The sequence below is a fragment of the Malus domestica genome, chromosome 05, assembly GCF_042453785.1.
Source record: "Malus domestica chromosome 05, GDT2T_hap1".
In the NCBI taxonomy this organism is placed as follows: domain Eukaryota; kingdom Viridiplantae; phylum Streptophyta; class Magnoliopsida; order Rosales; family Rosaceae; genus Malus; species Malus domestica.
In genome coordinates this window covers 42,331,878-42,343,972 of record NC_091665.1, presented here as the reverse complement: position 1 = coordinate 42,343,972, position 12,095 = coordinate 42,331,878, and the positions used below count along the sequence as shown (strand labels likewise).

The window sequence follows — 12,095 nt, the reverse complement described above, 5'->3', positions numbered from 1 at the left end:
TTCCACTACCTTCCTAAGCTAGAATTATCTACATTAATCTTGTATGTTGGTGGAATCCTCACCATTCTTCTAGACTCTTCCACCAACTTGAACTTTGCTAGAATTCTCTAGCATGTGCATGGATCTTTCTTTGTGTATGGGCTAGATCCATTATCTTTGGGCCAAGACAAGATTACAATTCAACACTCCATTCCATTTTCTGATAAAAAGTGTTCGAGCAATTCCCTCGTCTTCTCCAGAATCCACCAATTTGAAAGGCAGTGGGAAGACATGTGATTGCAAGAGGCGGTGGGAGAGATCTATGAACATGGGAAGTTGTTGGGGCTGGGGAAGAAGATGATATGGAGGAAAGGGGGAGGTGTGGAAGACCTGTGAAAACGGGAGCTGATGGGAGGAGCTGGGAAAGAAAAAAGGGAAGGCGTGGTAGGTTATGAACAGAAGGGAAGGCGTGGAAGGGTTGTGTAGTTTAGGGAAAGAAATGATTGGAGATCAGGAAGAAGAGATAATTGATGAATTTTATCTGGATAAATGTTATTATATGGATATATATATTATTTGTATGAATATTTTTATACAAATAAACTTTATATAGATGAATTTTATATAGATAAAAAGTTTATATATGGTTATCTATATAAACTTGAATTTTATTAATTTGTACAAGAATAATTTATTTTAACAAGGGCAACTTAGTAATCAAGCCAGTTTTAATTCCGATTCAGATGAATTAGTAAACAAGTTATACAAAACCAATATCATTCTTACTTCGATTCCAGCTAGTTTAGTAAACAACTTTAATATGAATCTAATTATGATTCTCTCTCAATCCAATTCCTCATCAATTCAATTTTCCTCAATTTTATTACAGATTAGTAAACGAGCCCTTAATTTTATGAAGCGGTTTCCAGCGCCATTTGTCAAGTGCATTTGGCATTGAAATCTTATGATAAATTACAAAGTTTTTTAAACGAAATTTTGAAAAAAATAAAAAAATAAATCTATTTTTTTCCCTATAAATACCTAAGTCATTCATACACTATTTCTCACATCTTTTTCATCATTCCATACTATCTTACCTCATTTTATTTCAATATAGTAGTTTAATTCAATTATGTCCGAAAGCCTTAGAGACAAGTGACACTCAAAATATGTCCAAAAACCTTATTTTAATATGGTATTTTAATTCAATTAACCATATTAATTCAATCAAAATAATAAATTATTGAGGGGGCTGTAAAATAGCCCATTTCGGTTGGAGATTGATTTTTTGTCAAATGGCTATGTTTTGGCTTATGGCCATTTGGCCCCCTCGGTTAGAGATGATATAAAATATAGTCTGACACTAGGTCGTACCCAGTGCACAAGGCTCCCGCTTTACGCAGGGTCTGGGAGAGGTGAATGTCGGCTAGCCTTACCCTCATTTATGGAGAGGCTGCTCCCAAGTCTCGAACCCGAGACCTACCGCTCATGGGCAAAGGCACTTGCCATCGCACCAAGTGCGACCTCTTAAAATATAGTCTGACACTGTTCATTAAAAAATAATTTCTTGCAGGGCTATAGGGCTAAACATGAACCTTTGACCCTCTTTCGATTGGAGATGACCTCAGAGAGACACAACCTTCAATAGGTCGTTTCCACTCTGGAAAGCACGTTCCATAACCAGTTACCCGGGAAGCATCCTCGTTTTCCATGTTAGTGTCGTCACTTGCTCCTCTGTTTTGCTTTATCTATTCAAAGGCATAATCCATCAAACCATCGTTGCAGCTGTGGTTATGAATTTGGTCCAAGTAAGCGGGGTATGAAAATTCTTTGTTGAATATCAAGGTAAAGGTTTCAGTCTAGAGTCTGCTCAAGTTTATTTTATTAGTGTAATTTCATTGAACATATTTTAAGCAAGTACAATATACAGGCATTTTCACAGCCTATGGGTTTTATGGGTAGTACTTCATCCTTTGATTAATACATTACATAATTGGATAGGAAGCATCCATAGCGAGGCCACAAACACCTTCTGGGGCATCGGCGTTTCTAAGAATCTTCATGTAGCCATTCTCACCCCACGACGTGCTCCATGAGTTCTTGATTAACCAATAGGGGGTGCCATCTTCAGTTGTCCCATACCCAATGATGGTAACAGCGTGGTTCAATTCTGTCCCACAATTATCATCAGTGAACAGCCCGCCGGAATAGAGCTCAAAGGCTTGTGAGGCAACGATGGCAACGGAGACTGGTTGCATGGATACAGCCTTGAGCAAATCGGTTTCACTGTTGGGAGTTACCCTTGCATAATTAGTTATCTTGGCAGCAGCCTCATTTTCCCGGTTCATATCACATGTTCCATCCGAACCCTGGTATGGGTAATTTTTTTCACTGGCAATTCCTCCGTTCTGTTGAATGTATGCAAAGGCTTTAGCCATGTCACCATTTTGGCAGCCAAAGTTACTTGTATCACAGCTCACAAGTTGTTGCTCAGACAGTGAGATCAATTGGCCAGTTTTGATTTTGGTTATCCCTTCGACTGCTGCCACTGCAGAAAATGCCCAGCAACAAGCTGCATGTATTCAAACAAACAGATATGAATTAATTTCCGTAGGAAAGAATGCATGAAGAAAGTAATTAAAAATATATATGTACGACTGAGCTTAGCCCAATATTAATATGGTGGTTGGTGCTCTTACCACAGTTCCCTTGATATTTTACAGGAGTAACAGCATCTTGCTTCCTCCAGTCAATGCTTGGGGGAACAGCCGCCAGGCTTAGGCTTTCGTACGTAAAAGATGCATCTGCGGATGAGGTTGATTCAGTGGGCTTCTTGTAACCAGTATGATGTCTGAGAAACTCTTCATGGGTCATATCAGAAAATTGATTGATGCTTAGCTTGTATTTTTTCTTCCCTTCACTGTTGAATTTCTCCACGAATTCCACATTGTTCTTGAATATGTGGAAACGCCTTTCCTTCTCTGCGCTGTCCTGGTAAACGCGCCCAAACTTTTCCATCCATTGCTCATGTTTTGCAGCAATGGAAAACGTGGCTTGAGATGCCAAGGTCCCCAAGGTGATGAGTATGGCAACAATTAAAATGTTTCTTTCAAAAGCCATTGCTCACAAAGTACCACTGATGATGAGAGGGGCGCTCTGTATCGACAATGGCTTCGATTTCAAGTTGTGATTGGTGTGAAGAATTGCAAGCATTGCGTGTTTATATAGAAGACGATCAGAACCTCCCGTATGTGCACCTTGTTGGAAAATATTATTATTTAGATATATTTCAATGTTTGGTATTTTGGGCCTAGCTCTTTATTATTAGGTTTTTGTTTCCTTGCCTATTAGGGTTAGGTTAGTTTTCTATATATATGGTACTTTATAACTCTATAAAATAACAAAATAGCCTCTTGGAGTTTTATAGCCGTTTTGACATTCTTGTTTGTTTAATAATATTCGATTTTGTAGTTTTGTTTGTGGCGTATTCTGATATTCAACTTGGTATCGAAGCATGTTTGATCTTTCCGGATTTAATCTGCTCTTGCATGTCCCATGTCAATTTGTTGTCGTCTTCCGCTGTTTGATTGTTCTAGTTTAGATAAATTGGTTGAAGTAAAAAAAACAAAAAAAAATTGTCGTTGTTCATTGTTCGTCGTTAGTTATTGTCCCGTACTCCAGCGTCTGACCTGCATCCCTAGCAATCTCATACCCGCCATTGGTTTTGACGAAGCCCAGACCCGAGAACCACAAACTCGGATCGAGTTCGTCTCCTCCTTGGACCACCTTCATTTGCATCTACTCTTGATCTGCACCTTGACCCGCCACACCGTTGCAGCAACACTACCCACAAACCTGCTGTCTGACCAACCCCAAACCTAAGAATTGAGGTATTAGGCACTAGCGCTGCTCTGTTATTTGTTTATGAAGTCTGGGGTTTTGATGTCTGTGGAATTGATGATGAAATTTGGAATTTGGATTGGACTTTGAAGTCAAAGTATCTGTAATGGTATTTGTATGCACTGCCTTGTAAAACTCGACGTGGGAGAGGAGGAAGGAAGAAAAGGAAATTGAAAATTGTTTAAGGTTTAGGCCCAAATGGGCAAGAAAGAAATACGGTCTGTTTGGTTTGTCTGTCGTTCTACCACGACGATCACTCAAATACTTGGACTGATGACCATTCGAGTGACGTTGTGTACATGGTGAGTTGGATTTTTCTTTTGTTCGGAAGCTCACAATTGGCAATGGGAAAGTTTGCACTAGCATTTCTATTGGTCTTGCACTGGCACTGCCATTGGAATCTTGCACTGGCACTGCCATTGGAATCTTGCACTGGCATAGGCACTATCACTGGAATTTGGAATCTTGCACTTGCACCGATGGAATTTCATATTGAAATTGGCATCAGAAATTAGCATAACAAGCTTGCATCCACATCCTCTGTTGGCAAACTCATGTCGTGTATTGCCATGAGTTTGAAGAGGGGTGTTGAAAAATATTATTGCTTAGATTTATTTTAATGTTTGGTATTTTGGGCCTAACCCGTTAGTATTAGGTTTTTGTTTGCTTGCCTATTAGGGTTAGGTTAGTTTTTTATATATATGGTACTTTGTAACTCTATAGAATAACAAGTCATTCACAATGTAGTCTCTTGAAGTTTTGTAGCTGTTTCGGCATTCTTATTTGTTTAATAATATTCTATTTTGTAGTCTTGTTTGTGGCGCACTCTGATATTCAATTTAGATGGAACTCTTAGAATGGGAATTTCGAAGGGAGCCAAATTTCTAGGAATATTTCATAAGTTGATGACCACAGTAAACTTATTATCAATCAGTCTCGCCTTAATGTGATTTTTGTTTTGTTTTCTACTGGGAGTTTCCACACAAAGATGTTTGAATGACTTAATCCATCGATGAATCAAGGGCTGTCTATTGATCTGACGACTACAGGCCCTTGTCCATGTGCCGGAGTCTCTGCCCTTTGGCTTTTAGTCGCTGTGAATGGTACTGATGACTACAAGTTTTACAGTCTGCAGACCTTAACCGTGTACGTACCGTTTTAAGGACTGCAGTCTTTGATGCTGATTTTTGAAGTTCAAGTACTAAAAATGGTAAGCCAATGCAGTTGCCTTCCAACTCAGAGTTGCCAAAGTAGCTGCGTAAATGCGTCCATACTGTGCCATCCATTGCTCATGTTTCTTCGCAATTGAAGCTTCATTCAACGTGATGGATGAGGCTGTAGACGCCCAAGTCGCCATTAACACACTATGAACAAGGCAATTAGGGATTTCCATTTTAAGTGTCAAAGCCATTAATAACAATTATAAGCTGAATAGAGCTATGGGACAAATGGCTTTAATTAAATGAGTGGTCACTACTAGATATGAAGAACCAAGAACAAAATTTTCATATATATATATATATATATATATAGATCAAGATGATGATTATCTTTATTCTTTTCCGTACATGACGCACAATCTTTGGCAACAAATGGAAAGGTGCCCATATATTGAAAAATTTAAAACCGGTTGAAAAATAAGTGGATTGACTCCCTTTCTGCTTCACTGTGATGAAACACAATTTTAGTATTAGGTCACTAATCACTAACTTCATTGCTTTCACTACAAATTCTGGATATAAAACTTGATAAATGCGTCGTGTTGACTTTTATCATACCTGGCTAGGTTTACATAAAATGTATGCACATACTCAAATATCACTCGATTTCTGTAAATAAAAATACTGCAACAAAGTAACTTTTGGACAATTAAGCTAACAGGGCACAGATAAGCATAAACAAATATTAGTCTAAGCAGTCAAGAGTAAGCAGGATATGACATGGTCTGCAATATATGACCAGAGGAAATCAAATGCAGGAAAGAACACAATTGAGTTTCATTGTCCTTTCTTTCTACTTTTAGTAGTTTAACTTCTAGCACTCGCGTTCATCTCCTTAGTTATTTGCTGGTTTAGGTACACACTGTATTACATGATATGTGGTTTTGCATTGGATCGGATTTTGTTGGCGATACTGGTAGACACTCCGTATTACATGACATGTCCTTGCTCCTCTGTTTTGCTTTATCTATTAAAAGGCATATTCCATCAAGCCGCCGTTGCAGCTGTGGTTATGAATTTAATCTAAAGTAAGCAACCGGGGTATGAAAATTCATTGTTGAAGCCAAATTTCCAGGAATATTTCTCAAGTTGATGACCACAGTTAACTTATTATCATTCAGTCTGGCCTGAATGCGATTCTTGTTTTGTTTTATCCTGGGAGTTTCCACACAAAGAAGTTCGAATAACTCAATCAATCGATGAATCAAGGGTCGTCTATTGATCTGATGACAACAGGTCCTTGTCTATTTGCCGGAGTTTCTGCCCTTTGGCTTTTAGTCACCATGAATGGTACTCATGACTACAAGGTTCACAGTCTGCAGTCCTTAACCACGTACCGTGTTCATAAGGAATTGCCGGCAGCTCGCCAAATTTGAACGTAAAAATTCCATTCCAGTCTGTGATTGCCAAACTAGTAGTCATAGTGTTCAAGACGTAATTAAGTGTCCTTTTCAAAACAAATTGTCTTGAGGTTTGCAGATCTTCTATATTATTTCAAAGCTAAACAAATTGATAAAAAGTGCTCTAACGTATATCCAGTTTCAACTTCATCAAGTGCAAGAACTGTTGATGCACAAAATCAGTGAGGACTTTGGTACAACAGAAAGTGTCAAGTTTGTGACATTCGCTAGATTGCTCCGGTCACTAGTGTAGATAAGTATGTAAAGGATAGAGACAAGGAAGCAAACACAAGATGTACGTGGTTCATCTAGATTGGCTACGTCCACGGCGTAGATGAGTTCTCATTAATTATGAAGGGCTTACACAAGTACATAGGTTCAAGCTCTCCTTTAGTGAGTACTAGTGAATGATTTAGTATAAATGACATTAGGAAATATTGTGGGAGAATGATCTCCTTTTATAGAAGAAAGTTTCTAGCTTTATTCTGACATTGACACGTGTCGTGTTGTGATTGGCTTTCGAACTATGATTGGCTTCTGATATCGACATATGTCGCGCTGTGATTAGCCTCCTGGTTGGAGGGAAACTCTTTTGGGTCCTTGACGTTATAACGTTGATCGGTGCTCGGTAGTTTCGGGATTGGTCAAGTATGGTACAAACAAGAACAATATGAAATTCTAAATAAAGTCTAGAGAATTGAGGTATTTTGAGATAAAATTCCATACCTAAATGAGTAGAAAATTAAATCTATGCAATTAATTATATTCTTTAAAAAAAAAAAATAATGCTGTCTTTAGTTTCGCCAATCAGATACAAAATACAAGCATTTTTTATCGACTAACATTTTTCAATATTAAGAAGAAAATTAAAACTACACACTTAATTATAGCATGTATAGGTGAAGCCGATAAGATCCGTCTACAATCGGGTAGGAAGCCATTGTGGCAAGGCCACAAAGACCTCCAGGAGGACCAGCATCTCCTGAGAATTCTCATGTAGCCAACGATGGTGACACCGTGGTTTGGGACTGTCCCACAACCTTCTATGGTCGTGAATACCTCACTTTTGTAAAACCTAAAGTCCGGCCAAGTGACATGAATGCCAATTGAAATTGGTTGCATGGACACGTCCTTGATTAGATAGCTTTTACTGTTGCAGGGCACTATTTGCTACCAGTAATCTGGGCACTGGCAGCATGCCAGTTTGAGTTGTTAATATCGCATCTTCACTCAGTAGCCTGGTACAGGTTTTCTGCTTCGCTTGCGACTCTTAGGCATCTTAGTATGCATTTAAAGTCAGACTCCATATAACCACTACGGCAGCCCTTGTTTCCATAAAATCTGCTACAGTCCCCATGTTGCTGTTCGGATAGTGAGATTAACTGACCTGTTCTCATTTGGGCAATTCCTTCCAAATCTGCCACTGTAGAGAATGCCCGGCAAGAGCCTATAGTATAAAACACAACATTAATTTCTATACATACTACAAAATTGATAAATCGTGATGCGTTCAAGAAAAAATAATGTAAGTCTACAGTACTTGATACATCGTCCATATCTGATATGATCAAATATTGATTAAATATGGACCAAAAACCAACCGTATGCAGAAGAAGGCAAAAGGAATAATGGCTTCAGTTTCAGCAGTGTGGTCGCCGTACCTTTCCGCTCGAGCCTCCACACCCTATGCTTCTCTCACATTCCTCACCAGCTCCACAACTAGGAAGAGCTCCGTGTCTCTCAGCGGTGCCGCCGCCGCTCATTCCCCCTTGCTTCACTGCTCCTTCATCTCTTCTGCCTTCTCAGGTAATTTACCTTCAATTGTTTTGGTGTTACTCTGGATAAAAAATGGATGGTTGAAGTATTATTACTGTTTTTTTGGGTGATTTTGGGAAATAGGTGTTTGTTCTTTTTTCCTGAGATGGTGAATTTATCCTTTTTCATTGAAATTTGTCTCTAAGTTGAAATGTAGGGTTTTTGTGGCTTAAATTTTGGTGTGTTTTATTTTTGTTGATTCATTTAGGTTGTGACACACCCCGACCCTGATATTCCCTGAATACCAGGATAGACACGTGTTGGCCGACACCCGAGGGTGACGAAAGCCATTAATTGATACAAAAGCTAAAAATAAGAAATAAATAAGGGTTATGAATTTAAAAACAATGAGTTAATAATTTAGGAACGTGTTCAGAACATACAACTAAACCTAATCACTAAAAAGAATTGAGATAAAATTGAATGAATAGAGAAGTGGGTCCTACATCGAGAGGACTCAAATATGCTGCTGCGAAAGTGTCTTGACGCCGGGATTATGTGCCTTGATTCTAAGTCCTGAATGGGGGCGCAAAACAAAGGTGAGTGGACCAAGTTTATATATATAATAATAATAAAACAGTTATCAATGTACTAACCCCCACAGTTTATATATAATGAAAACTACTAGCATAATAAGTGATGGATTTATAAAAATCCTAGCATGCCACATTATCTCAAAAGTCACATCGCAGAAACGCATTGCGAAAATCAAAACAGTAAACGCATCATAAATCGTCTCGTAAACGCGGTGTGCTGCTAGAAAGATCACTGAATAAATAAACTCCCGGCCCAATGCCTGCTCCGTGGTCTCTGCGCCCGTAGCCAGAGATTACCAACTCCCGGCCCAATACCTGCTCCATGTCCCTCAGCCCGTAGCTAGGGATTATTTCTCCGGGCCTAAATGCCAACACCAGTTCCTCGCCCCAGGCGGCATAGTGTTTACTAGGTATGCACAAATATTTACGCCTTTCATAAATAACCACTTCATAGTATAAAGTCATCCATCATCTATACTATAAAGAGGGGTTTCTAAACATGTTCTAGCATCCTATCATCATCCATCGGATAGTCTACCAGTTCATGATTTTTATAGAAAATACGGTATATTAAAATATAGCTCAAACTAGGCTAACACTTTATTTCATCACCAAAAACATGAGACGAATTCAATAAATTCAGTAAACAGGCTTAACATAAATCGAATCATAAGTTCGTAGGCATGCTAATCATTTATGCAATTACTATAAAATCATGTAATTTTAGAAGGGGTCCACTCACAGTACTTAGCCGCCAAAAGCTGCGCCACTAGCGAAGACGGAAACGTCACAATAATTGCCCCTAAGCACATAAATAGCACATTTAGTCAAACTCTACTTAAACGATTGCATTTGGAAAAATGGACATTGGAAATGGATTCAGAACGTTGAATTACCCTAAGAAGGGTCCCGGACGAAAACCCGAAAAGTCAACCCTAAAGTCAACGTTGACCGGGGGTCAACGTTCAAATTAGGTCTAATGGGTTTTAGGCTTGAAATCCGGATTAGGGTTTAGAGTTTAAATAAAATAGGGGATTTGGGATTGGATGGGTTTAGGGTTTTAAAGGATTTTAGGAACCTAGGGTTTGGACTTAAGCCCAAACATACACACATGCACGGCATGCATGTGCATGCATAAACACACACACACACACACACCTAAACATACACACACACACACACACACGGGCACAAAGCCTTAAGGCCTCACAAAACAAACAAGGCTTTAAGCCCCTTTAAATGTCACCGGCCCAAGGCCCTTTTTTTGGGGTTTTAAAATAAACTAACAAAAATAAAAGAAATGGGCTGGGGTCTAACGGGCTTAAGGCCCAAGGGGGAAAGGGGAAGGCCAGATGGCCTGGTGCCGAGGAAGAAGAAGGCCGGAGCTGCTACAGCTCCAGTCACCGGAAAACATGGGTTTTGCGCTCCGATCTAAGTACAACCATGAAGAACAGGGACAAAGGAAGAGGTTTCTACCTTCCAAAATTCGTGACTCGGTCGGAGGTGACCGGAAAAAGCTTCCAAAGTCCACAGTTCACCTGAAAACGGGTGTGCTCACCCACAACGATTTCCGAAGTAAAACCTACGTAAAAAGGGAAGGTTCAAGCTCCTAAAACATAACCAAGCAACAATCTAACAAAGAGAAGGAGAGATTCGACTTACCTAACGGAAAAAGAGGAAGGGAGTTCACCGGAGCTTTGCTCCGTGCCATCAAACTCGCGGAGAGAGAGAGTCATGGGCTTATAGCGAGCCTCTCCTGAGGCTGATAGGGTCTTCGTGAGTCCAGGGGGAGAGAGATGCGAGAGGTTGAGGGAGAGAGGTTCGGGAGAATTGAGAGAGAGCTACGGGGAGAGTTGAGAGAGACAGAGTACAGAGAGAGACAGGAAGAAGAATGAAGTCTGAGGGGGCAGAAAGAGAGAAAAGAGAGGGTTAGATGGCTGACACGTGTCAGCTTAGGGTAAAACAGTAAATAATAAATATGTTGGGCGTGGTTGTAACAGGTTGAATTTGATAAGCTAATAGGTTGTACATTCACATTCCACTGTTTACTTGAATTCTGTTCAGTATTTTGCTTGGTTAAGTACCCTAGCTTCATGAAAGTAAATTTCTTGCTTACGATTTCCCTAGTTTTAGCAACGTAAGTACTTCGATTGCCAATCACAAGATGCTTTATAGTTTACAGCATAGTGAATAGGAGATTGAATTGGTTAGCTAGGTACTTGATATGTATTGTTTAAAGGAATGCGAGTTCTTTGTCAATTGCAGGATGCCGATATTTCTTTGTCAGTTGGCGTCTTTATTTGGTTTCTAAAAATTAAGCTGAAGGGCTCGTTAAAGGATATTGATTCAGGCCTTGAATTGATTAGAAATTGGTTTTTGATTTGAAGGTTTATCTTTGGGTTTAGATTTGAGCTCTAGTGTTGGGGTTGGAAGAAAAAGAGGCTCTGGCTTAGTGGTGAAGGCCGGGAAGGCTGCCCTATGTCTATCCAAGAGAAGTAGGTCCAGGAAATCCTTGGCTCAAGCTCATGGATTCCGTAGGCGCATGAGAACAACTGGCGGGAGAGCAATGATGAAGCGTCGACGTGCTAAGGGGCGGAAGGTCCTCTGCACGAAGAGCAATCCCAGCAGTGGAAAACGTGCCTGATTGTGCCTTTTTCATATTCAGTTTATTAGGTAAGTGCAGTGGTATGTAATGTAATGCAATGATGTCTAACAGCCTATTCTTGTGAACAATGGCAGAATTTCAAACTTATTTCTCAAGATACCTTCTGTATTGTTCAAGAACTCATTGTCGGTTGTCCATCTTAGTAAAAACTGAAAGGCTCGTCAGGGAGACACAGCCTTCAAGAGGTCGTTTTCACTGTGGAAGGCACGTTCCATAACCAGTTATCTGGGAAGCATGCTCATTTTCGATGTTGGTATTGCTACTTGCTCATCTGTTTCGCTTTTTATCTTCAAAGGCATAATTCATCAAATCGCCGTTGCAACTGGGGTTATGAATTTAGTCAAAAGTAAGTAAGCGGGGTATGAAAATTCATTCTTTAGATTTGAAATTCCAAGTTAACAGTGGTAAGTCAATGCAGTTGCCCTCCAACTAGCAGCCATAGTGTTCTTGGGGTAATTAAGTGTCATTTTTAAAACTAGTTCTCTTGAGGTTTGCCGATCTTCTAAATTAATTTTATGCTCGACTGCTTGATAAAAAGTGCTCTAATGCATTTCAAGTTTCAACTTCATCAAGTGCAAGA

General features: G+C 39.6%; 2 protein-coding genes across 2 annotated transcripts; one reads left to right on the top strand and one right to left on the bottom strand.

The window, feature by feature from the left end:
* Window positions 1-1,846: 1,846 nt before the first annotated feature.
* LOC103403223 (senescence-specific cysteine protease SAG12-like) lies at window positions 1,847-3,190 on the bottom strand. The gene is made up of 2 exons (XM_029103159.2): window positions 2,679-3,190; window positions 1,847-2,551 (listed from the first exon to the last, which is right to left on the bottom strand). The coding sequence occupies exons 1-2, from the start codon at window positions 3,097-3,099 to the stop codon at window positions 1,965-1,967; spliced, it is 1,008 nt and encodes a 335-aa protein (XP_028958992.1). The 5' UTR covers window positions 3,100-3,190; the 3' UTR covers window positions 1,847-1,964.
* A 4,937-nt stretch (window positions 3,191-8,127) lies between these two features.
* On the top strand, window positions 8,128-11,494 carry LOC139187552 (large ribosomal subunit protein bL34c-like). Its single transcript, XM_070821958.1, has 4 exons — window positions 8,128-8,305; window positions 10,915-10,987; window positions 11,116-11,132; window positions 11,238-11,494. The coding sequence occupies exons 1-4, from the start codon at window positions 8,128-8,130 to the stop codon at window positions 11,492-11,494; spliced, it is 525 nt and encodes a 174-aa protein (XP_070678059.1).
* The last annotated feature ends 601 nt before the right edge of the window (window positions 11,495-12,095 follow it).